The sequence below is a fragment of the Eutrigla gurnardus genome, assembly GCF_963514095.1.
Source record: "Eutrigla gurnardus genome assembly, chromosome: 16".
NCBI classification, from domain to species: Eukaryota; Metazoa; Chordata; class Actinopteri; order Perciformes; family Triglidae; genus Eutrigla; species Eutrigla gurnardus.
The window spans coordinates 18,760,670-18,787,813 of record NC_139927.1 but is presented as its reverse complement, the minus strand read 5'-3'; the positions used below and the strand labels follow the sequence as shown (position 1 = coordinate 18,787,813).

The 27,144-nt window shown below is 39.7% G+C and overlaps 1 protein-coding gene across 3 annotated transcripts; it reads right to left on the bottom strand.

Moving 5' to 3' along the window:
* Nucleotides 1-442: 442 nt before the first annotated feature.
* LOC311026390 (sorting nexin-14-like) lies at nucleotides 443-27,144 on the bottom strand. 3 transcript variants are annotated; one of them, XM_084029934.1, is made up of 30 exons: nucleotides 26,969-27,144; nucleotides 26,605-26,753; nucleotides 25,403-25,523; nucleotides 24,098-24,171; nucleotides 23,331-23,409; nucleotides 23,066-23,109; nucleotides 22,889-22,976; nucleotides 20,851-20,935; nucleotides 20,521-20,677; nucleotides 19,617-19,692; nucleotides 19,208-19,252; nucleotides 18,299-18,379; nucleotides 17,512-17,626; nucleotides 17,193-17,348; nucleotides 16,189-16,313; nucleotides 15,626-15,684; nucleotides 15,155-15,181; nucleotides 13,450-13,582; nucleotides 12,284-12,470; nucleotides 10,706-10,789; nucleotides 10,523-10,623; nucleotides 9,169-9,280; nucleotides 8,548-8,588; nucleotides 6,824-6,943; nucleotides 5,906-6,029; nucleotides 4,874-5,038; nucleotides 4,056-4,151; nucleotides 2,227-2,318; nucleotides 1,673-1,752; nucleotides 443-601 (listed from the first exon to the last, which is right to left on the bottom strand). In XM_084029934.1, the coding sequence occupies exons 1-29, from the start codon at nucleotides 26,996-26,998 to the stop codon at nucleotides 1,684-1,686; spliced, it is 2,835 nt and encodes a 944-aa protein (XP_083886060.1). In that variant the 5' UTR covers nucleotides 26,999-27,144; the 3' UTR covers nucleotides 443-601; nucleotides 1,673-1,683. The 3 variants fall into 3 exon arrangements, with proteins under 3 accessions (XP_083886060.1, XP_083886059.1, XP_083886061.1); XM_084029933.1 differs by having other exon boundaries at nucleotides 1,696-1,752; XM_084029935.1 differs by lacking the exon at nucleotides 15,155-15,181 and having other exon boundaries at nucleotides 1,696-1,752; nucleotides 26,969-27,143.

Below are 27,144 nucleotides of genomic sequence, written 5' to 3'. Positions count from 1 at the left end.
GAAAAAACTAACAGAAATAACTCCTGTTCTGAAGCTGTAATATAAAACATTACCAAACCACAAGCAAGTAAACATCTGTCCAGCAATTGCAATTTCAAAATGAGTCAAAATCATCAAATTAAAATTATTTTCCCATTTCATATTTTCCATTTTTAGACATTTGGAAATTGCGTGTCTTTATTTATTTACAATGAATCTGTCTGATTTCCAAATAGTTCTTCTGAACTACTGAGGAGCCGAGTGATGATATATTTAAACTTTGCCTGAGCGGGGAGTTTGCCTGTGATGTCTCCTTATTTAAAATTCATTATGTCTTAAGTCATCCTTTAAATGTTGACAATATCTAGAAACATTAGGGTGGATTTCAGACGTTCAATGACTTTCAGTGAAGTGCAGATATCGTCACTGGTAGTGAAAAAAGACGACAGAAAATGAACTGAAGTGACATCAATAAATATATCTCTTTTTATTCATGACTTTATATACATTGGAATGTAAAGTTGATCCCAGAGGTTTGGAAAGAGTGAAGTATTGCACTTCTATAATCCAGGATCCAGGATGTGGATCCGCTGCTTCACATGACGGCGCCTTCCTTCGCTCCCTGCAGAGGACGAAACATCATTCATCATTAGATGAAGCATTTCAGAGAGATGAACCGTTTCTACATAAGAGCCAAAGACATTGACAATATTAATCAGCAGGGTTTGATTCCTGGATCGGGCCCGGGTTCCTTCTGTGTGGAGTTTGCATGTTCTCCCCGTGTAAGCGTGGGTTCTCTCCGGGTTCTCCGGCTTCCTCCCACAGTCCAAAGACATGCAGGATGGAGATAGGTTCATTGATGACTCTAAATTACCCGTAGGTGTGAATGTGAGCGTGAATGGTTGTTTGTCTCTACATGTTGGCCCTGCGATGGACTGGTGTCCTGTCCAGGGTGAACCCTGCCTTCGCCCAATGACAGCTGGGATACATTTTATCATCTCTCACAAGTTCAGTTAGTCCTTTTAAAAGGGAAAGAACATCACTTGATGTTGTGAGTCAGCTTTGGTTTTAAACTCAACAACAACACAATCCTCTACATATTCAGAGATCTACTGAATCCATTGAAGCTGTTGCTGCATCATGGGATGTTACACAATCTGGATTAGTAACACGGTGACATCTGTGCAGACCTTAAATTCATTCATTAGATTGAAATATGCATAAGAACAATTCAACTGTATAACCACTAATGCTGACGGTTGGTTGCTGGCTTGTTAACTTGCATGAAATGTGAGGCTAATCAAAGACACAAAGTACAATTAATTACATGTCCTAATAGTTCCACTTGGAGAGCAACAGCAGTTTGACGGTTTCACCGAAATTCAGCTTGTTCTTGTGCCATTAACTCAATAAAGAAACAAGCAGAAAGATGGATTTCTACACAATCTCAGAACCTTAACATACCGTAAAACCTCAAATAGCAGGAGAGCCTGAAAACAGAAGCACATGTCTAGTTTAGTAATGAATCCTCATTCGGAGCATATAAATATTGTCCCTTGCTCAGTTACATGAGATGCAGATGATATCAATCATCTCAGTGTTTGTCGTGCTCTCCTGCTCTATTGTTTAAGAAATGTGGGACACGTTCCCAAACATACATTGAGTTGCGTCTCTTCCTGTGTTATCTCTTTACATTCTCCACTGTCACTTGTTTACCTTGCTGAGTTCCGGGAAAAGCTCCTGCACAGCGATGTCCAGCAGGACGTACGTCATCTGAGGAGACAACAGCAGAAACGAGCCGCTTCAGTTACCGGTGTTGAATCACAGAGATTTTTATATAGAAAGCTGAAAAGCATCCGATTTCACCTGTTAGTTTTGGTTATTCTGAAAAGACACATTATTATTTACAACTGAGAAATGTTTTGAATTTAACTGCAGCCCATCAATCACTATAACTGGATTAGTCATGAAAATAGGAATCATGGGAGTTTTCCTTTGAAATAAGCAGCTAAATAGTTGTAGCCTCGCATGTTGATGATGTGATGTGACTACAGCTCAGTCACACATCACAATGTCGATGCTGAACAACATACCGTGCAGCCCTAATCACAACGGTGACCACCTAGACAAATCAACAGGTCTGAACATAAAAACAAGATCCATAAAGCTTCACCAAACTAATATTTATTGTAGGCTTGTTTCTATTATTTTGTCCACCTGTACATGTTTTAAACTTGGTCCGTTTACCTGCTTGTTGAGGACCGGCTGCTGGAAACCGTCAAAGAGGAGGCGGATGCCTTCGTATTTTGCCTCCTGGCCGATGCACTTCTCCACATAGTCTGAAAAAAACCCACTTCACATGTAATCCCCTGTTGCAACATGAATAATGCTCTTATACACAGCAAAACTGTACATGCACAATCATGTTACGTCATCCAGACGTTTAACGTCCTGACCTTTGACAGTTTTGTGTCTTACTGATGCCAGTCCATTGTACAAACTGATCAGTGATCAGTCCTCCAACATGCTTCTTCTCCAGCTCTCAATGAAGGCGGAGGCATCTCTCTCTCTCCCACTCCCTTATCTTCCCTGCTTGCTCGTCTTGTCTCGTACTTTGGGAGCCTTTCCCCGCATTTTTCTCCCAAATTAAATCATGGACTTGGTCAACTGGTCTCTCAACGCAACTGACAGAATCTTCTCGACGAGAAGCTCGGGTCCGGGGGAACCTGCCTGCCCTGACGGGACGTTCGCTTCTGGTTACATGATGGACTCGTGGGGGCAGTGGAGGTCGTGTGCCTGGCGATTCTTTCTGTTGAGGACATCGAGGATGTGTACATATTCGGAACCATGATAACGGGCTTTTTGCTGTTTGGATTAGGCACTGCTCTGGTGTATCGGAAAATTCTGAAGACGGTGTCAGCAGTCCAAAGTCCCTTATAGCTGCCCGGCACGATTGATGGAGTGAGTGGAGCCCCTAGCGCTCTGACTCTGGCCATAAACCGCCACATGGAAAACATCTTGGACAGAGCTGTCAACACTCTGACTGTGGTAATGAACCGTAATATGGTAAACATCTTGGATAGAGTGTCCAGCGCTCTGACTGTGGAAATGAACCGCAGCATGAAAACATCTTGGAGAAGCTTTCAGCTTTGCTAAGGCGAATGGATCGACTTGAAGACCAGATTGGACAAAGAGAGTGAGTCGTGTCTACTGAAATGCGACTTCTCGATCCAACCCCTCAGCTGCCCCGGCCAAGGTCGCTGCTGGAACAACTCCTCCAGGAGATCCCTGCTGTGAGAGGCTCTGCAATACTGCGTTATTACTCCTCCATCCTTTCCTACATGGACACCTGTTGATTGTTGACTCTGTCTGGGACCCCATCAAGGACGTCTCCATGGCAACTTGCTGTGTTTCGATGACATCCTGACAAACTGAGGCACTGACTGGGAGGCTGGGCGAGGCAATTCTCCAGGCTTATGATTCACACATGCACATTTGCAATACACCCTCCTCCCACTTTCATCCCCCAGTGCGTCAGGCGGGGTCCGCTGGCGGCGCCTTAACGGCAGCGGCTGTCTGACTCCCTCCCCCGGTGCAGGTTGTTGTTGTTTTTTGAGTTCTCATGTTGTAAAGTGTGCTCATATGTTGCTTTGTCGCTGAGGTTTTTTAAATTCAAGATGAATTCAAGGCTCAAATCAAGCCAATCATGCACAATCACGCATCAATGCAAACACTTGACGTGTCTTAATCATGTGTTTCATTTGTTGTTCTGCCTTGACATTGTTGTTGCTGATGTGATTACCTACTGGGGTTTTTGTCCATTATATTTTGACACCAGTATTACTCTCTTAACAGAGATATTATTCTCTGTTTCCTGTCCAGAGACTACAGATGTGAATGAGCTCATAGCTCAGACGCTGTGCACTCTCCCTGTCAAATAAATAAAATATCTGCTGTGTTTGACCTGCCTAACCTTGGCAGAGCATGTTACTTGCATCTTACAAATATATAAATCCTTTTAAGGAAGCACGACTACGATGATCAATAAAGGCGGTCGGTGTGACTTGACAACTAACCTGGTAAATAGTTCATCATCTCATCAAACGTCTGCTTGGCTCTGATCAGTTTGTCCTCCGTGATTCGCTCCTCGCTGCTCTCACAGAACACGGCGTCTACGGGACGAAACAACAACATTTAAACTTTAATACTTCAGCCAGTTCAGAGCGTTTTATATTTGTTCTTCCAGTGACCCTGGCGTCACATTTTGTTTCTGGTTGAAAGACAGAAACAGATAAAATACCAGATGACTGCAGACACATGGATGTTGTTATTGAGATATAAATCTTTCTCTCTCTTTAAGAACCACATTTTCTGCTTGATCTCAAACTCCACTCTTCACTTGACTAACTTTTTTTTAATGGACCACAGATGGATTGCTACTTAAAATAATATAAAATTAGATTAAATAGAACTTTATTAATCCCTAAGCAAATTCTAATACATACATGCTTATCAGTGCAAAATTAAACACAATAAGAGTGATTTAAATTTAGTAAAAAAGGTCAACTAAAATAGAAGAAGTAATTACACAACACTAAAAACAAGAGTAAAATAAAGTGTATGAGATGTAATACTAACAGTAGTACCTGATACATTCATTATTACATTTAGTATGTGAACTAAAATTTAACTAAGCTAACATTAAAAAAATTAAAGAAACTTAAAGCGCTCGGAGCGACCACACAAAAAAGGTGGAGCGCTCAGGAAAAGGTGGCTCTGTGGACACGGGTCCAAATGTGTGGTGGAGATGACTTCCAACCATCATTGATGTCCAAACAAAACTGGACCACTGTGAATACCGTCCATATTAAAACAAATCAAACAGCACACTCACCTCTGAGCTGGGTGATGAGGGAGACCATGTGGTGCTCCTGGAGGATCTGCTCCAGCTTGGCCTGCATGTACTGGTCCATGTAGGCCTCAAACGTGTTCTTGAGCAGAATCCTCCCTGCAAACAGGCAGTGGTGCAGCCAGTCGGCCGTGTGGAACACCAGCCGACCTGTCAGTCAAAACACCAAGACGGACCGAGGAGTCAAAACAGAGAGACTTCCTGGACCGCATCAATAACCTGTTTCCCATAAACAAGCTGCTCTCGTCACCACATTAAAGGCTGTAGCATCCGAGCTTCTATCTTTACAGCGACGGGTGATCTCACAGGAAGTGGTCCGTCTTTCATTAAATACTGCAGTGATGGTTTGATCAAAGGGGCACCTCACTGTGTACTTATACACACATTGTGTACCTGTGTCTCCTGACTGACAGTTTGCGTCATCAGGCAACAAGCTGACATGATGGATCACATCCCTCGTGTCAAATTCAACAGTTTGAGATATTAGATCTTTGTAAAAAAATAAATAAATAAATAACAAGGTAAAGTATTTTAAAAAGACGATGTCGGAAATCTCACTGATGTCCACTGGTTGTCTGTAAGTTCAGGAATGAAGCCAATTTAAGGTTCAAGCGCTGCCATAACTGTTACACATTAAACGTACACACGTCTGTCCCGAATACATTAATGTTTCACATGTAAATCATGGAATCACCTCGTGTACAAATAGAACAGAAGCTACATGGTTTGTTACTTTCATCAGGTGTTCTTGTGTTTGATGTTTGTTTCACTACTTCTTCTCCATACAGAAAATGGAGCTAGTGAAGCCGAGTTGTCTGGTTGAGGAGTGAACCTGAGAAAGGTTTGTATCCTGTTCACAAGTTGATGATGTTTTTGTTAACAATGTGGTTTCATATTGTACGGAATTTGACCTTCTGCCTGGGTGTTTGACCTTTAAAGTGCTTTCTATCCTTGGAATCATAAACGGTACCCTCCTCCACTCCGGGACAACAGTTGAACTTAGCGAGCACCACTTACCGACGCACATCATGTAGTCATACATGCCGTCTACAGACACCATTTCCATGAAGTAGTTGTGGTTGTTTTTCCTGTCCAAACTCTCTGACAGGTTTGCGTTGTTCTTGTACAGGTCGCTGAAGAGCTGCAGGAGGAAATGAATGATCAGAGTGTCACCAATATTAAGTACACAATACAGAACGGGTTGATCTGTGGAGTTAACAAGGTGGCATACGTTCAAGCTCAAATGATTCAGCATCAAGCTGTGGCCAGTATCATTTTGTATTCTGTGTATTAAAAAACGTAAAAGGTGCATAATATGAGATTGGAAGCATTTTGATTGCCTCTTAATGGCTCTCAATATGGCGACGCCTGAGCCAGCGGCTCGTAGCTAACGATGCTAACAGCACTAACAGCACAAACTACAGCAAACATGCTGGCAGAGTCATGTTGTAAATCATTTGTAAACCACACCATGTTCATCTCCTGTGAAAAGGAGGGTTGATGCATAAGGCTGACTTCCTGTTGTCAGTAGATGTTGCTATGACTATGTCCTATAGGTGTGGAGATTCCTTCAGGCCAGGACGCCCTAATCTGAGCCACAAAGTGCCTGAAATGATGCATTGTCACATGACCTACTTTTCTGCTTCTATGCAGTATAAACAGTCTTCATCAACAATATCAGTTTCCTGCCAGACACACAGGCTACATACCTCTAATTACTCTCCATGGAGGAAAAACATTACGGTTTATCATTCAAGCTGACAAACCTCCGATGCCCTGAGGGCAGAGGAAATCCCTTTCCTATCATACCTGATAAAACTGGACTTTTTAAGTTAGACTGACAGCAACGCTCCATTTAAAGTACTTTAAAGTGTATTTAAGTAAAGCCTTGAAGCTGCTCTGGGGTAAGCAGTCGATGTTTAGTTATTGTTTTACCTTCTTGTTGTTCTCGGTGGAGGGGCTGAGGATGGTCAGCTCTGGTCGGCTGGGTTTGGGTTTTGGAGACTCGCAGGAGTTGAAGAAGGACTGGATGAAAGGATCCAGGTTCTGTCCTTTCTGGAAAACAGTTTCACAGAGTTTTAGGGATGGGATGAGAGAGGATTTTATCGCAGACTGCGATCTAAAACACAATAAGTTGATCGTCATGAATTTCCATTCATCACGATTGATTTGAAAAAGCTGTCCGTGAAAAAAAGTCTCATTTGTGACACAGTAACATTTTTTTGTTTTCTAGTATGTGAAAAAAGTGCAGTTTTAAGAGGTTTAAGAACATCATCAGGATAATATCCTGAATAGCAAGTTTTCTGGCAGTAGAATAGAAGATTTTTTGATTATTTTTTATTGTTAAATTGTCCCATGCCTAAAGTGCTTCATATCGTCCTTGTCATGTTAAACTACACCAAAACTTAAAAATGTGTGTTGAACTCCTGGTTGAGGATCCTTGTATTATGTTGAGCAGCAGCAGCAGCACGTACTTACTTTACAGCGGTAGGAGGATCAAGCAAACAGAGGAAGCTTTCAGAGATCCCTAACCCTACATAACATCACCCAGCAGCCTGCAGGCTGGCCGCTTACTTATCTTGAAGGTCAGCAAGTGAAAAGGAAGTTTCCAACCTCACGCCCACTCCTCCCTACACACCCCATTAGAACAACATTCACAGGAAACTTGTGCTTTCAAGAACTGGCAGAGCTTTTCCTTTCTGCAACCATTTATGGCGATATGGACATAATTAATGCAAAGGCAATAACAGAGGATATTGCTGTGGCCTGCCTGCCATGGATTCTTACAGCAAACTTCAAACAACTTTTTGCCTCAAGTTACTCTAGCTAGCTTGATCGTGTTTCTTTTTATCACTCAATCGTGGTTGAAATGACCACTATTGCTGCCTTGTACACCAGGAAACCAAACGCCGCCCTGTCCGGAAACAAGTTCATGACATCATCCAGAGGTGCGCAGTGGATTTCACCAAGCTGGATTCACTGGATCTAACACACTTTACCACAGCTGGTTTACTACAGCCGGAGGAACCCAAAACAAACCATTTTCCTGTAATTTAATTTCAATAAACAGATGAAAAGGATGCTGACATAACTCCATAATGATGTAGTCTGAAGGCATGCTGTGTTAGGTCTGTCTGCAACATGACAAGCAAACAACTTTTAAAATACTTGTCTTTGCATTGATCGGTGATAGGCTCGTCTAATATTGTAGTCACACTCAAAATAATAAAGGCATAAATACAGCAGCGACCTTGTTGTTCGTACCACAGACAGTCTCTGGTCTGGTCTCTGGACTAATCTGAGCTACCGTCGTAGAGCTATGGGTGACTTTCCCTCCATTTCTGATTCAGAAACATCAGGACATCAGCGTCACTGAGAACCTCACCGCTGATATGCTTTTGAGACACCGCGACATGCGAATCTCTCACTCAATTATTATCAATATTTCAACTCGCCCAAAAACGCAAATTATGTAATGCAAAACAGGCGAAAAGGTCAACTCTGCTATCTGGCACAAATTCACATCTTATTGGAATTTGTATTCCAAAAAAACAAAAATGCTTTTCATTTTGTGTGAAAACAAAAAAGGACAAGTATTTAAAAAATACAAGCATTATTCATCATCATTACAGCAGCACTTCAGTTCAGCAGGGTCTCACCTCTTTTATCAGCTTCCCCGGAACAGACTTGAAGATTTTTCCTGTAAGACAAAGACTCAGTCATTTTGCCACCTTGCTTGGAGACACCTTGTCTTGATGGCAAACTGTGTCAAGAAGGGAAATAGTTTGTCTATTTGTATGCATCAGGGACGGTGACAGTCGTGGCCGGAGGCGTCATGTTTTCAGGTTGTATGTCTGTCCCGTTCTCCTCAACACAATATCTCAGGAACGTGTTTTGGGGATTTCTTCAAATTTGGCAAAAACTTAACTTGGACTCAATGATGAACTGATTAGAATTTGGTGGTCAAAGATCACAGTGACCTCACAAAACAGGTTTTTTCGTCATAACTCAGGAATTGATTTGCCAATTAAGGCAATGATGAAGTCTTGACATTTTGGACACTTGGTTGGTGCAGCTATACAAACGCAAGTCTGTAATTCTAGTCTCTAAAACTAATTTTGGAGCAGCAGGGCTGGATATGACTGGAATCGATACACACAATATTAATAAGTGTATTATCTTATGTCACAGCATGTGGGATTCATGCTAAATCACATTAAGTAATACAACTGAAAAGCATTTAACTTAGTTCTGGTAGGAAATGTATAAAGTATATGTACCCAGATTGACATCAGGCAGAATCCGGTCCAGGAACTGAGACTCCATGCTGTGAGGAGACAGGAAGTCTGCCAGCAGCTGACTGTTACTGAGCTCTGCGTGCTGCAGGAGTCTCTGCACGATATAGAAACAATATAAAACATCAGAACAAGGAATGGAATGGAACTTATAATGTCCTTCCAATTCATTCAAAAAAGTTAAAAAGTAAAATGTATGGATACAAAGATTGTACATAGTATGCAGTAACCAGATGTCACCTATATTTTAGTTTGTGATTTCTCTGTTTGCAACCAGATATTACATTGAACAGCCTTCAAAAAATGTATTCTTTTTTAAAACAACCTTCTAGTTAGCTATGTGAGCTAAAATCCTGGGCCTGGACATTATGTTTGGACTGCTATCAAGTTCAAACTGTCTGCTAGAGGACTGAATGGATCCACAAGAGCAGAGTCCTGTTCACACATCACTGCCCCGCTGTTACACATCTACTCATAGTAACACAGTCATACTAAAGTACCACTACTAATAAAACGGGGCAGGGTCTCACATTTCTAGTTCCGGTATATCGTGTATAACACTAGTCACATGATGGTAAAACATAACAGTAAAGGAGCCACACAGAGGGGAGCTGTTCCTGGAGACTGCAAAACAGAACAACAACATTCAGTCTCTTTTCCAGTTTAAAGGCCCACAGATCTGGAATACCCACCATTACAAATAAAAACATCACCTTTGAAAGCTGTTATACTAACTATTGCTTAAAAAGGGCAAACGTGTGAACAATGAAAGACCTGTGCTGTCGTTTTCAGTATTTGTTCTTAATGGTTGTTTGAGTCTGTCTGATGATTGTTAGTTTATGTGTTTTTATCTCCCAAAAGCCTAACCAGGGACGAGGTCTGCAGATAAGCTACAGCCAGAAGTCTATATGAACTGCATTGTTTGCACTTTATTTAAATATTAAAAATAAGGTATTGAACTGCTCTCCTTCTCCAGAACACACACACACAAAAAAAAAAAGGGCCAAGTGTAGTAAACAGAAAAACAAAAAATGACTGAATCTATATAATGATTAGAAAATCACAGATTAGATACAGCTCCTACTTCTGTTAAAACTGTCACTATATTTATAAGCCTTTGATTTGCTATCCTTTGCTATTTTTCCAATACTGTTTTTTTGAATGCTCTCAAATACAATATAGAAGTAGAGTTATTTTCACCTTGTATTCAGTGGCGTTTTGTCTCCTCTCTTTAACAATTCAAATCTCATTCCTCTCACAGAAAAAAAAAACAAGCACCAAAGACAACAGCAAAACAATAGCTACTTCAATTATTCTCATTACTATCCAGGTTTCATACCTGTAAATATTCCTCAAATTCTTCCTTTTTGGATGCGAGGAACTCATAATTCTTTGGTCCAATAATTCTTTTGGATGGAAGTTGAGCATCTGCAAATGTGCCTGAGGAAAAAAATAAAATAAATAAATAATAATAATAATAATGGGCACAAATGTCTTAATATAAGGAAGTCATCAGCATTACCGTGGAACTCAGTAAGTTTGGATTCAAGTACGTAGAACTCCAGATATCTCCTGTAGACCGACCACTTTTCAGTCTCATGACCAACTTCAGGAAGAGAAGAACAACAAATGACTTACAGAGAAGAGTTGATGATAAAACAGACAAGGCACAGACCCCAGTATAAATGTGAGACACTTACTTTTCTATGTATTTGCTAATATAATGTCCCTAGATCAGATACTGTCATAACAGGTGATGCATTTAAAAATAAAATTAAAATAAACTCATACATTCAGTGAGTAATACATGTTTCTTCCAACAGCTACAGTTTTTAGCCCCATATGGCTGCTTGATTATAAGCAGGACAAAAGGAAATAATAGGCACAATCAGTGTTTGGGTCACAAGTTTGGCTTCTTGTTATCTAAATGTGCCGACAAACTCGAAGTTCCTGTTTTCTCCCCACAAGCCATTTACACTTCGCCGCTATGAAAACTGTCCTGCTTGGTGCAGTGATTGACAACTAATCCAAGGAATGAATTGCACATGATAAAAAATAAGATAATGAATTATTATTAAAATGAATAGAAAAAAATGAATAAAAATAATTCTGTATTCATTAAATGCTCCCCCTCCTGTCGGCAGTGATGACTTCAGAAGTGTGGGACTTCTGCCGGTGCACAGAAGCTGCATCATATGTACAATATTACCAGAGGCTCCGCTCCTCAATGTTTATGTTAAAACGGTCCATACTCAGCACGACTACAATACCAGGACCAGAGTGTGTTCTTTTAAAGTGCCTCAAGTCAATAATACAGCCAGAAGCTTTTATACTGGTGCCAAGGGGCGCTGCGGCCTTCAGCTACAGATAAGTCTTGTATATGTAGCTGATAGAAGTCAGCTTAGGAACAGGGGAACATTTATGGTGATTTCTGTAATTATATCGTCGTTATAGCTGCCCTCGTTTTGTGTTGTGAGAATTGTCTGAAGGTTCTCAGCTGTCCAGGTCATGGTCGTCTTTGAAAGCGTTAGTGAACTAGACTTGAAAATGTTTGAATTTGTATTTTTACTGGGAACTACAGTATGTTGTGTCAGTTTTTTCATACATATTAATGTTATTCTCTCATATATGTCTTATGTTTGCCATTTGTGCTGACTGAAATGTTTAATGGATGATTTTAAATGTGTAAGACAAGCTGTGTGTTAGGGCATAGGGATCTTATAATGAACTACAATAAACAGAAAAATACATCCCCTCAAGTAAAGAAAAAAAAACAGTTAAAAATCTAAAGTCCTTCAACCCTAGTTAGTATTGTTTGGTTAATTGTGAATGTAACTGCGTTCGTCTTGGGACGCAAGGCAATTTCAGAATGTACTGAGATGATAAAATGAAATGAAATTACAAATGGTAGTTTAAGTTTAGTTGATTGTTCTCGTGTTCATGAGCCGATGGGAAGACCAAGTATCAGGTTCTAATGTGCAACATTAAAAACACATATGATCCACTATGTAGCTGCAGCCATGCAGTTAGTTAATAGTTTTGTGTTTGGTGAGCGGCGTGCGCTCCATCTGAACATGACAGAGGGCTTGTGTTCCCTAACCTTCCCTCCTGTCTTTGCGTTCCACGTCGATGCAGAACACGGGGACCTTCTCCCTCTTGACCTCGTCGTCGTAGATGTCGATGTAGGGGATGGTGATGCTCCAGGCCGACAGGTTCCTCAGGCTGCCCGGCGTGCTGGCCGGCTCGGCGGGGGAGTCGTCCTCCACCACCACAGTCCCCTCCTCCACCTGCAGGGAGACAAATAACAACGTCAGTTTCATTTCAGGTTCAACTTCCTGTTGAGGTGATGTTAAATTAATGTGTGTACTCAAATCACAGTAACGGTCTAATCTCAATCTCCAAGACATTGACGACTACAGAAAACATGTGTTTAAAACATAGAAAGTATAATGCAATATGTAGAGATTGAGCTAGACTGAAGAAGACGTAAAGTGAGCAATTTCACCACCTGTAGTCCAAAATAAGCCATGGAGGAACAACGGTCTGCAAATGGTGTATTTTTGGAGAAAAATATAAGTTATTTAATAGTCAATCATGTATTATGAACATACCACTGATTTTCAATTTTCCATGAAAGCAAAGTTAAAAAATGTTTGTCGCTGCAAGTAGTTCTTAGAATGAAAGAACATCCGAATCGACAGGTCATTTCTAACACTGATCTATAATCATTAATCATGGAAAGGTTTCAGTCTGTAAAGTCGAGCTTCTGTATGGGGACGTATTCTCCAGTGAGACAGGATAGTCAGGCGGGACATAACTTTGGGGGGGGATTAGATTTGATGGCTGAGATGATTAACTCACGTTTTTCTCTGGCTCTGTGCTGCTAAACATTGCAGACTGATGGACTGTTGAATGTCTATTGGTTGAAATAGGTCAGTACTAGCTGAGGCATACGTTATATTTTGTTTTAGAGGAAGAGAAAAATATTGGATTTTCAGTTTAAGAAGCAAAGAAATAGATTTTGTGTAATTTTCTGCTGTACATTTTCAAAAGGGGCACAATATGACCGGGATTAAATTTTTTTTTTTTTTTTCAGCTCAACTTTAAAGAAACATAGAAGGTGATATTCTACTTTCTAACACGTTCAGAAATATTACAGATCACACACACAAATCAAGGGTATAACTCTAAAGACAACAATTGGTCCAAATGTAACACGAGCTGAATGGTGTTGATGTTTAGACACATGAAAACAGAAATACTCACCAGATCATCGTCAAAGTCGTTCATAGCGCTGGGCGGCAGAATGGCTCCCTCCATGGTCGTACTCTTGAACACACCTTTGATTTTGCTGCCGATTCTGCTGATCCCGAACGACTCCCCTCGTTTCGACATGTTTCTACGGTGAACAGAGGAATATGCTGATACATTAAGAGGATCTAATTAAAAATAAATCACATTTCAGCTATTCTGAAACAATCCCCCCCCTTCGTCATGACCATGCTCATGAAAAGTAAAACAGGAATCAAATATGCATCGCTTTGTGCTTTGACGTCGGTCATGCAGCAGACATGCAGAACAGCTACAAGCCTTTTTCATCCACCGGCCACAGCAGCATGTAGTCACTGAAACTCATTTCTAATGTTTAACCTGGATGTTCCAGTTGGAAAATGGAAAACATCTACCTTGTAAAACTGATGGATGACAGATTAATCCGATCAATCAGGTTTCAGTTATTCATTTCTTGTCCAATAATTTGCCAAAGTAGCTTCTGCTATTTTATGGCAGTGAGTCAGACTATTACTGCCGCTGAGAGGGACAATCCACCGGTCAATTATTCATCGTATATAAATCAGTTCCTGAATGAGGTGGTGATCAATGCCAATGATTTAAAGACTTGACTTAACTAACGGAGATGGTCACCATTAAGGCTTCCTTTAAAATCCTTTGGAACAAAAAGTCACTTGTATTTAGAAAGTAGTAGTATCAAACTATCAAACAAAAAGTACAAGATCTCCATTTCAATGCCTTTGGCGCCACCTATGGTAATAAGTAGTTATTGCAGGTGTGTTTTCGGATCTCACTTCCCAGAGTTGCAAACAGTGTCGGGAACAGAGGTCAGGTTAACTGAATATTGACAGAATTTAAATTTTTTTTATAATGTTCAGCTGCACCACTGCAGCAGAAGGACCACTTGCTGTGGGATTTCCTCCCTCATCTGTCCAGGCAAAATACGGGAAAAATACAACCTACTATACATGCCTCGGGCGTGTTGACATGAAAAGTGACCGTACGGTTGGTGTCTCTGTTCATCTTTGTCTCTCTATCCCCTGATAAATTATAATAAATGTATTAATTGTTTAAAAACACACAGTAAAGTGAGCTACAGATGCTGCTATTTGCTGAGTTTGACAAAAAAAAGTGTATAGGCTTTAAATACGCCAAGGCTATGTGACTTGCATCCATACAAGGACCGTAGAGAGAATTTGCATAAATTGTATTCAACGAGAACCTGACCAATCATTTGATAGCTTCTTTCTTTACTTTACAGATTGTCACTCCTGGAAAAAAAATTTATCAATACAATAAAAAGTACTAAAAGTACTGAAAGAAATAATCTTTCTAAATAAATGTCTATTCAGGCCTCATTCTCAGCTAAAACAACAAACACTGCCAGCTCATTCACTGCTTAAAATTCTACCAGTCATCAACAAAAGTTCTCATTGCCGTCTTCTTTAACAGCCGCATCGTCTCAAACATGAGGTTAAAGTGCAAGCATCAGCATCACATAAACACAAACAGAAGTGGCCCCAGGTGGTAAGATTTGTTAAAAAGAATGTTTTATCTTCTCAGAGCAGCCTACAGTGAGATATACTGTATCTGCATGCATCACACGTTTGTTTGTGTGCTTCCAGCATCTCCCAGGCAGCAGACTGTGTGAGGCCAGTTTACATGCCAGAGAACTACTTACCTGCTTTCTTCAAAACTGAAGCTATTTCTGGAATAAGATGCACAAGCAACTAATGATGACAGTTCGGGGGGAAACACCCTTGAAGGGATGTGAGCAAACCTTAAAGCTGTGTATTCAGACAGCAGTTCATCATCAAAAATGTTTCTTTGGTGGATTGCATATTTAACTTTCAAGAAATACTAAATCTTACATTCTGAAGCACATTATTGATCTATTGTTATATCAATAAAGGTTGGACAGTTACTGTAAGTACTGTTCCATTACTTGGCCTTGATCATATATCATGCACATCACTAAGAATAGCATCACAAAGAATACACTTGGTAATCACTGACATTCTTATCTTTTTGAAGAGATGTTTTCATCAGGTTTAACTCCAATTTCCTCCTCTCTTTTGCTCTTATTGCCACGTGAATGAGAAATCAAAAGCACCCTAAAAGTCTAAATGACACAACGGTCCAAATCACAAACCTGTTCATTCTTGAGTTCCTGGATGGTGACTCCGCCCCCTTCAGCAGGTGTCTGAAATACTGAAAAACAACAAACTGTCTCGCTGCAATCGTGGCAGAGAAGTGAAAAACAGAAACTGATATAAAAAATACACTTTTTATTCATATATCCTTTGTTTATGCAGGGAGACCATCTTCCCCAAATAAGGATGTTTCATAAAAAACATGCGTCTTATCTGAGATGCTCTAAAAATATTTGTTTCTTAAAATGTAAAGTGATACTGGTAGTAGAGTTTTAAGCATATTTTTGATACGGTTAATATTTTGGCCAGGATAATCGTGACTATTGCTGATTAAAGTGAGCAAATTTGAATATAGTTTTGAATCATTCAATTAATAATAAGGTTGTATAATCTGATCATGTAAAATATAAATCTGAAAAGCTAACTAACTAAAGCTGAAAGATTTAGTGTGATTTCCCTGTAAAATGCTAAAGTAGCATTGAATGGAAATACTCAGGTACCTCAAACAAATACTACAAATACTACTACTACTACATTCTGAAAAGTGTTTGTGAGGTCTTACTTCATCGCTGTGACAGAACATGGGGGTGAAGACTCTCTCCAACAGAGACAGGACGTGTTCATACGCCTCAAACAGGCAGCGCATCTTCTGCAGCTTCACCACACCGCCGGTCGGACCTTTAGCAACTGACAGGGAGACGCCGTTGAATTAAACTAGACAACTAGTCCACCCTCTCTGGAAAACAAAAACTGATCTAAATGTCTCAGAAGGCTCCTTCTGTCTACTTTTCCATAATTTGACGTGATAAACCACATATTAGGGCATCGACCCGTCAAACACGGCAGAGAACGGCATTGTGGGATTCACCGGCCCAGGAGATGGACCAGATGATGCAGTTAAGAATACAGAAAAGGACAACTAACGCAACTTTAATGGGAATTTAAATGTGCATGTAAACGGGAATATTAGTGGAATATACATTTTCATCAGCCATGTTAACAGATTAGTAGGAATATTGTCTTTTTAGAAATATTCAGGTAAAAACCTGAATATTTGGTGCATGTAAACATTGTTGTTGACTACATTTACATGCACAGATTATTACATTTTTAGTCCAAAAAGAAATCAATATTCCTACTTAGTCATTAACATGATTAATGAAAATCAATATTTCCCGAATATTCCTGTTTACATGCAGTCATTCATACTGATTTTCTAACTGCAGTCATGTTGCTCCCGTAGTCTTCCCTCGTTGTCACCTCTTTGCAACTTTTGCAGAGCTGCATGCCTTAAATTATTCTTTTTACGGCTAAGAACAAGAACAGACAACAAGCCGTGTGTTGCAAACTGGTAAAAACAACAATAAAGACCAAATTCTAAATGTGCTGCACACATTAAACCTCCATTATATCAGCAAATGCTACATTCAGAATTAGGCCTGATTCTTAATATCCAAACAGATTATGTGGTTTACATGACTCGTATCAAATTCTAAATATTGTCACATTTGAAACATATTATTGTGCATGTTATAGTGATAGTCACTGGTGTCACCAGCTTCTTACTGTTCCTGATCTCCTCCACGATGAATGGGTCGAAGCTGATCTTGTCGATGCTTTCGTCCAGGCAGTAGGTCTCGTAGATATGCAGCACCTCGCCGTGGAGACGCTGCAGCTCAGTGTCACTCAGATCAGGACTCAGGATCTTATCGTTGAACTCCTCTGGAGGAGGACGGACATATTTATGTTACAGGGTCAAACAGCAGCCGTTGAACACAGCTCACACATGTCTGTGCTTATACTCAATTGCATCAGTGGTTAAAGATGTAAATGATGTCATGGCTCGGCCATATAAGAGGATTAAGGTTTATGATGTCGTTCTTACCCACAGCGAGGCAGAACTGCAGCACGTGCACGGCTCCTTCCTGCTTCAGGAAGTTCATGAAACGAAAGAGGAGATCCTGCTGCCCCCTGATCTCCTTCAGGTCCAACTTCAGCACCTTCAGGACCAGAGGGAGACGTTTAGTTAAAGATTTCTTTAGGTACAGGACGATAGAGGAATGTATTGTGGGTTGGGATAAAAACACAAACAGTAAGTTGACCTTGGTGAATTTCCATTCTCAGCAAAAATATCTTCATGGGTGACTTGAAAAGCCGTCTAGCTCACTATCATGGTAAAGAAGTGAAAACTATACTTTATTTAAAACATTTTTTAAAGTGATTCCAGTACGTTAGTGCCATTTTAAGAGTTTAAAACCTATTTTGATGATTATGGGGATAATGAATCGCAAATATTTTGGCCAGGATAAATAAATATAAATGAAATGTTCATATCGTTCCAAGCCGAGTTATCCTTAAAAGGATATGTTTAAAAAAAATCAGTAAGAGAGAAAGATAATATATTGTCGACACTACGATGTCTGCAGGACGTGCAAAATTAAGTCAAACACATCACATTACAACTATTTTGCTGAGTATTTCTGGATGTGTATATGAGCTTGAAAAGCAAGAATAGGTCCTCTTAAATGTGCAATTATGAAGGAATGATTCTGTCCGAGCTTTTTGATACATACTGTAAAAGGGTTGAGCACTGTAACCATGAGCACTATGAGCCGTTTTCAGTGTATATACCTGAAATCTGAGGTCTCGCTTTATCTCAGTGAGGTACTCACAGATGGCTTTTTGTTGCTGACGTCAGCATATTTCTGTAGAAAGGGAACCACGCTAGACGGAGGCTCTGTGGCTGCTTCAGGCTGGAGACACAGAATAGATTAAAATGTGTAAGCTGTGGAGCAGCAGATATTTGTAACAAAAATCAAAGAAAAGTACAGTTTCTTTTCCAAATTTGACATGGAAGGTAATGGGATCAGTATTCATTAGGGGTTTAACGGTACAGTTATTCTTGCCTTTTCGGTACAAGACGTTCAGTTCGGTATGTGACATCCTTTTAGTACTCCATGTGACATTACACCAATTCTTAAATCCTTACATTGGCTCCCTGTATGTCAGAGGATTGATTTCAAAATCCTCCTGCTCACATATAAATCACTACATGGTCTAGGGCCGAAGTATATCACTGATATGCTCCCACTACATAAGACTTCTAGACCACTAAGATCTTCTGAGACCAATCTGTTAGTGATTCCCAGAGTAAACAACAATCACGGGAGAGCATCATTTAGTCACTATGCAACAAATGGCTGGAATAAACTTCCTGAAGATGTAAGACTTGCCCCAACTCTGACCACTTTTAAAACTAGACTGAAAACTTTATTTTCTTTTAATTCTTCTATTTTTTTTCACTGATACATTTATTGAAGCTCCTCCAACAAGTGCAGATGTGTTGCACCATAACAGTGATCCGTAGAGACGGATTATTTACATGCACCAAATTGTCAAGATGGATTTTCTATGATAAAGTTTGACTGCCAACTACTGGCCTAGCATGCATACTACAGCATTGTAGGTTATAAAACATTGACAATATTCCAGTATGTGAGTGCCTTTACAGTTAAAGTAAGAAGTATGGCCAATGAGCAACCGAACACTCCTAGTATTCATGAAATGTTTTTTTGACTTACTGGAGTGTCATCAACAAATATCAGCACCATGAGGTTCACAGTATCCTAGAAAAACAAAGAGAAATATCATTTTATCTTATGTTGAATTTTAATGTTGTCAAAACTTCAAAATACAGACTGTAAAATGAGTTTTGGCCAGAATTGATCAGTTAGTTATGTCCATGATGGGTTATTGCATCACTACATCTAAGGGGCATCTATCTTGAAATTTTTACAAAATGAATAAACATGAAGAATATTTCCACACAATTCAAGGCTCTAGTTATTCGATCAGTTATAACGTCACTGCTGCAAGGGTCAAATTAAGTAATGTTCTTTCTTTAAAAGTAAAATAAAATGAAACTGTTTTCATTCAGCACACTGTCAGTGTTTACTGAAGCTTCTTCACAAACATCAATCCTCTACTTACAGGGTCAGCCATGAAGTCCATGGTTGGTAACATGACCGATCCAGCCATCACCTCCCGCAGCAGCAGAGCCAGAGACCTGAACAAAGAAAACACAGTTAATTAGTTCGTAGCCTCCTTCACTGAATGGAGTAATTGTAGTTTATATCTAACCCAGGTGCATTAACACAACAAAAACATTTAACAAGCCCAAAATGTCCCTGATGATGCACAAGGGTTAACGCCGCTGATATTGCTACATTTTAAGTAGGGATGCACCGAATATTCGGCCACCGAAATACTTTTATCACCCAAACAACACGGCCGAAACAGAAAGTTGTGATGACGCAAACAAAAACCGCGGCCAGCGCACGCTTGTCTGGATAAGCGCCAACATGTCTGCGGTGTGATCTTCGCTGAGATCTATTCGGATCCTTTGCACTTCCTCGGGACTGTGCTTGATCAGCGTTATAAAGACCATTACTTGGATGATCCAGGCGCGATGGATGCGCAGGAGAAGGAGAGCAGAGCACAGAAAAAACTGGTCTCTCTGCACCAGATGAGGGGCATGCACCCTCGTTGTCCGATATGTTCGATGAGACATTAAACATTATATTTTTATTATATAGTATGCATTGTTGTAATGTCAGTGCTAAATAAATATTTTCATATGTTTGTAATTGATTCATTCTTTGAATTGCAATGCCTTGATTTTAGTGAGGTTAGCACACAGTCATAGCCATAAATGCAATGGTACTAATAATTGGAATATTCATTTCTTTCGGTGTTTCAGTTTTCGGTTTTCGGCCTTGGTTTCCTCATTTTCGGTTTCGGCCAAGAATTTTCATTTCGGTGCATCCCTAATTTTAAGCCCACTAAATCCAGTCCTATGTTCGATCCAGTTGGTCCTTTTAGTCTGGTTTCCCACCTGCAGTCTGTTGCTTTGGGCGGCATGACGTAGGGAAACAGCATCTCAGTCAGTTTCCGCAGGTAGAGCAGCTCGTCCCTCCGGCTGCGCAGAGCGATGTGAAGGTCTGTGCCGTATTCGTCCAGAGCTGCCTGTTGTAAACCCTCCACATTCTTCACTGCAGACAAACACAACAATACACATCTCAACACCCGCCACGGTTTCAGAAATCAGCGGATATATTTTTTTAGTAGCCCTAACTTTTTTTTCTACTATTTTTCCACTTTTCAAATGCAACGTTAACAAAGTGCAGTTAAGATTGTAACGATGTTGACCGCTACAGGTACATACCTTTTTCTTGAGCTTTTGCTATAATTTCAATATGCTTCATTGCGGCTTTCATCACTTTGTCTGCAAACACAGCTGGAACATCAACCTGCCAAAAAAGAAAGAGCAACATCAGTGAAAGAATAAACAGTTCTTTTGGGGGGTTTAAAAGACACAATAATCAGTGGCATCAAGTCAAAATCTCCTTATTAGTGGCTTTACGGAACAATAAGAACAGCTTCATGAACACAATTATAACTGTGACAATGAGGATCTGTAGAATTCAATAAAATGTATGAATATAGGCTGATTGAATGTAAAATAATGGTCACAGTGTTTAAATAATGACAGCATACTTCTCCACTGGACAGCAATATGTAACGAGCAGTGGAATGACTAACGAACACGCTGGTTTCCCAACGAAGTGGCTGACATACAGATAAGATTGATATATCCCGGCTGTTAGCCTGGTCTGGAGCAGGCTAGCTCCACAGGATAAATCTCCATGGTAACTTATTCCATAGCATATGCGACAGGCTTTCGTGCAACCGGATCACGGATAACTTCAGCTGGGATGCAATGGGATGCAATAGCATGCAATAGCATGCAATAGCCCCTGGGTGCCAAAATAATAATAATAATAATAATAATAATAATAATAATAATAATAATGATAATGATGATGATGATGATGATGATGATGATGATAATTATTATTATTATTATTTTTATTATTATAATGCTTAAATAATGCGCAAAAGGCAACAGAAAAAAACTAAAGCAACACAAAAGTTACAAATCAGGCATAGAATAAAAAGCGGATGACGGCGGATGGCGAATAGAGCACCGAAACACCCCCACAATTATTGCAAAACATCAAGCGAACCAAGCTTGTTCCAAAAAGAGGGTGAATCTGGGGTTGGCGAGCACCGTAACTTTGAATGTTGTGTTTACTAATCACAATTGATCAATCATACTAGCTAATTGCTTGTTTAAGTACATAACATTTATTTATTTATTTGTTTATTTCGGGCATGTCCGTTAAATCATCAGCTCCAGCTCAGTCACAAAACACTCAAACTAGCTGGTGTCACTCCCATTCTCAAGAAACCTGGTCTCAATCCCGACAACATGATTAATCTCTCCTTTCTGTCAAAAGTACTGGAACGTGTGGTCGCCTCTCAACTCAAAGCCCACCTCATCTCGAGGTCTGGGCGATCTGTTTTAACCTTTCCAATTTGGTTTCCGCTCACAGCACAGCAGAGAAACAGCCTTCCTTAAAATCCTCCTCTCCTCAGACTCTGGTAACCTCACCATCCTCATCCTCCTCAACCTCACGGCAGCTTCAGACACAATAAACCACCATCAATATCACTAGTACTGCCCTCTCCTGGCTAAGGTCATATCTCACTAACAGACAGCAGTTCATCAATATCAACAACTGCACCACCTCCCCAGCTTCTCTGTCCCAAGGCGTCCACCAGGGTTTGGTGTTTCCTCTCTTGTTCATCCTGTACATGCTCCCCCTTAGGAATATCATACGCCGACGACGTCCAGCTCTACATCTCCACCTAATCCATCACCTCTTCATCTCACTCCACTCTGACCAACTGCCTCACTGAAATTAAATCATGGATGCAAGCAAACTTTCTTTAAACATTAAAACAAGCCAATAATAAAATAAAGTTTCAAATGTAAAAATTAAAAAAATTAAAAATAAATAAAAACAAGAATATCAAGGAATAGAAAATACAGTGCAGCATAAGAAGTTCATAGATAGTATTGTTTCCTGAAAGGCAGCGGCAAACAGAAAAGTCTTCTGTCTTGATTTAAAAGAGCTGAGATTTGCAGCAGACCTGCAGCTTTCTGGAAGTTTGTTCCAGATATGTGATGCATAAAAACTGAAGGCTGCCAACTTTCAAATCACTAACCAAAACCCACCTCTTCAGAACTACTGTGTTGTTTTTATTTTATTTATTTATTCATATGTAAAGTGTCTTTGAGTACCTTTAAAAGCGTGATATAAATAAAATGCATTATTATTTTTATACTTATAACAAACCTTCTGAGCCCGGCGGAGGAGCACTGATGCAAAGAAGCGAAAGGTCATCCTCACTTCGTCCACACACGCCTCGTCATCTGTGATGCCCCTGAAAACCAGAGAAAGAAGTCATTAACAACGTCACCCTGTGTGTCTGTAAACTTTAAGACAATAAAACACGTTAGAATGTCTTCTTACTTGTACCACGGGTACACAAAGTTCTCCAGAACTAACTCGAACACCTACAGAGCCAAAGTTACAAGAGGTCAGAAATAAAAACATAACTGATGGCATTTACATGCATTAAGAGAATATATTGAGATGAGTCCTATTTATGGGTTGGACAATCGCAGATATAAGAAAGAAAGAAAGAAATATATAAATCCCCATAATATGAACTCCATAATATCAGAATCGGCATCAGCCCTGAAAGTAGTTTTGAAATAACCAACTGAATTGGTACCTCCGCCACTGAAGCGTCGACTTTTGAATGAACCTTCAGGTCCAGCCATGGCTGATAGTTTTCAAGCAGCAGCGTCGGCCTGCAAAGAAGAAAACGTGTGCATATTATTTGGGCTGTGTTTCTTGGATGCATCTCGGCTCAACTACACCTGAAAGATTTCTGCCGTGCGATAAGTTGTTTAGATTCTTTTTTTTAAAATTTTTTTAGAAATGTTGACTGGTAGATAATGTTGCCTGTCTGCTGCTTTAGTGGTGAGAAAAATCATCGAGGAAAATATCACCCATAAAATAACTGAGAGTAAGACTAACTATTTTATATATGTTTGGGTAGTTTAATCTATAATACATGATTGTAGTTTATTCACAAGTTAGACGTTATGCATGTAAAATATTTATCAGCCAAGTAATTACAGTTGTCAAATGAATATAGAGGATCATGGGGAGCATGAAGCTTTATAAAAGGATCTTTGTTGCATCTCACTCATTTCCTGTCACCTCTCCACTATCCCCATCTACTTAAATAATTAAGAAATATACTGGAACAAAACACCAACTATTGGCCTCTTACACAGAATGTAGAAATATAAAGCAACATAAACAGGAAACACTCCAGTAGTGTAGAAGCACCTTAAATAATAGCAGTGCATGCGTTTATGTTCCTCCACTGTAACACAACAACGGAGCAGATTTAGATGCATCTGTAACTGCCTGTCTAATCACTGGGTGTCACATTAAGTGTTTATCTGCTCACAGATAATGTGAACATACCGGTGACGGTTGCACTTGACCTTCCCACACACGGCACAGCTGTGGCCATGAGGGAACAACTCCTGCTCCTGCCGCTGTTGGAGAACGAGAAAAACAATCGTTAAATAGGGACAGCAGAGTCATTTGCCATCTTCCGAAAAAGGCTCAAGACTCACCTGTTCAGACTTCACCTCGACTCTACATAGCATGACCCACTAACACCCCCCCCAAAAGAAACCTTACCTATAGCACTCTGATCGTAGCACTGTTGCTCTTAAGGTACTACTTTACTCAGATGAGGACCCTTGATAACAATTGTTCTATTTTTAGCTCTTACTTTATCAGCAATGATACGTTGTGGTTTCTTTGTTTCCTTCTTTTGACAAATGTACTTATTGTAAGTTGCTTTGGACAAAAGCGTCTGCTAAATGACCTAAATCTAAATGTAAATGTAAATATTTTAATAATTCATTCATTCACTCAAATAAGGGGATTTCTTACTTTTCTGCTCTCTTTTATAGCATATTAAACACCTTGGACTTCACTACTTTTTGATATTTTATAGGCCAAACTATTAATCTAGAAAATAATTGGAAGATTAATAATAAAAAAAAAATGTTTTAAATCAGTTGCAGTTAGAGGTGTAACGATTCATTCGACGCATCGATGAATCGATTGTCAGTCCTACTGATTCTACTAAATCGATCTGCTAAAATAAATAAATAGAATGAATCGTTTTGGCTTCACCAATAATCGATATAAATGCATTTAATCGGATGAATCGTGATTCTTACTTATGATTAATGTTTTAATACGTTTAAGACATACTCTCCCCTGCCAGCATGTAGTCTATTGAATAATGTTCAAAATAACTGAGCAATGTTTAATTACATTTTTGTATTCACCATAAAATATTATGCAGAACTACTTTTTTATAGAATAAATATGTTAAATAAGTAATTCTGTGGTCTGTTTATTTTTTCACCTTTCAGAAGAATACAGATAGTCTCACTCGCATTATTGCATGTTTATTTCATGGATCTAGAATTTTGGTTACAAGTTATTGAATCGAATCGTGGTTAACAGAATCGTAACAACAAAAAAAACAAAAACAATTGTCCTTGAATCGAAACGCCAACTACTGTATCGTTAATCGAACCGAGGTGAAGACAAAGATTCACACCCCTAGTTGCAGCCCAATACATCGCACACTGCATAATCATGGAAACACCTCCAGGTACACAAACACCACACTGCTCCACATGTATTCACATAAACATATCCTCAGGTCCTCATGTACATCTCTCCTCTACATGCCAGACTTACTTTGTTCCTTGGCTTCACGGGGAAGAAGACATTTGGGAGGAGGGACTCTGGTCCGAGGGAGCAATAGAAAGTGGTGACACCAGCCAGGAAGGACCAGAAGACCATCAGGATGTGGATATACCTGGAGATTAGGCTGCAGTTAAACTCATGTTAATGAACTAACAACACGAGTGTGTTGATCAAGCCATTTTCACTATTTTTAATGACAAAGAGAAGCAGAAAACTGAGGACTTGTTGCTTTTTTCCCCACCAACCAGGAAAGGACAACACTTACACGGCATACGATATTATACAAAATCTTAGACATCTATATATTCATATTTTCTGAGATGCTCACAGTAAAATTCAGTTGAGGAAGCCTCTGCCACAGAGCGCTAGCAAAATAAATATTTTCTATGACATATTTATATGTGACGTCACCGGGCGGGTCAGTTAAACTTGTAGAAGTGGGCGCCCCAATTCTGGTTTCTGAGATAGCCAGGTTAATGCCTGTTAAGGTCTCACAAAGAAGTAGGAGAAGAGGAAAGGGAAGCCCTGGGGGAATCTATCAAATAGTGCACCTCTAACTTTGTACAGTACTAATGCAGTATGTAAAATCAGTCGCACTACGAAATGCCATCAAATAACCCATATTTCTTTAATACTGTGAATATATAATTTCACAGATATGTTGCATTAAGAATAATGTAAAATCAGTCTGCACACCTCCAAGGTGCATTGGTTTGGTCTTGACGCTTGGTCTTTCTGTGATCTGTATTTAACATCAGTAATTGCTGTGCAGATTTCATTTGAATTTGCCTCAAGGAAAGCAAGAAAGTTTGGGATTTAAATGACTGTTATGCAACTGTGTGCAATAGGAGTGTGTTGTTCAATTTGTGTATTTGTGTGATAGAGGCAATTTAGTTTTATTTGTGCGTGTTTTGTTAGCAATATGTTAGAATTTAATTTGTCTCGTCTAGTAATTTGATTCTGTATTTTACTTGTATCAATATGCTACAATCTTGCACTAAAGTTTCGGTATATAATTTTGTTATGATTGCATATAATGTTGGTATTTATGATTGTATATAATTGTACATACACGTGAGGGCCCTGATTAAACACATATAAGGTCCAGACATCACATGACTCAGCCAGTGCTCACAGATAAGCTCTCCGGCCCAGAAAACACTTGCTTTTTCCTTCTGGACTGAGTTTCTTACCTGTTGAGCAGCAAAGTCAGCGACACCATAGACAGCAGCAGAAAGCAGAAGACTGGATACTGACGTCCAGCTTCTCTCAGGACGTCGATCTTCAATCCTCGCTTTACATTCTCCAGATATGTTAGAATACCTGCCATCCTTTCAGGGACCTGTTGACAGCAACATGGCTTTCATACATGTAGGTATATAATACGGTAGACAGAGATAGACTTTTCTAAAAGCACGTTAAACGGAGGTTTGTGTCATTACACCGAATAAAAGAGACATTAAACATTTAAAACCTGTGTCTAAACTATGTCGACGACAGCTAGCCCGAGTTAGCTAACTTTTAGCTAACAGCTGACGTTAGTTTTTCCACACTTACAGCGACAAAACTATCGGAGCACCTCTTCATATGAACCAGCACATTCTATCAACAAGTGCAGTCTTCGGCTGTTGCCACACTCGTTACATATTCAAGTTTCCTTAGCTTTACTTCATGATTTGCTTGTTTGTGGGTTTTGAAAGTCCCGACCGACTTCCCTGACAGATGGAATGTTT

Bases quoted from the DNA above. Each gene is read 5' to 3' on its own strand.
- LOC311026390 (XM_084029933.1), bottom strand. From the start codon at position 26,998: ATGAAGAGGTGCTCCGATAGTTTTGTCGCT. The intron at 26,754-26,968 runs GTAAGTGTGGAA...TGCTGTCAACAG, and splicing joins GCTCCGATAGTTTTGTCGCT to GTCCCTGAAAGGATGGCAGG. The intron at 10,790-12,283 runs GTTAGGGAACAC...CTCTTCCTGAAG, and splicing joins ACGCAAAGACAGGAGGGAAG to TTGGTCATGAGACTGAAAAG.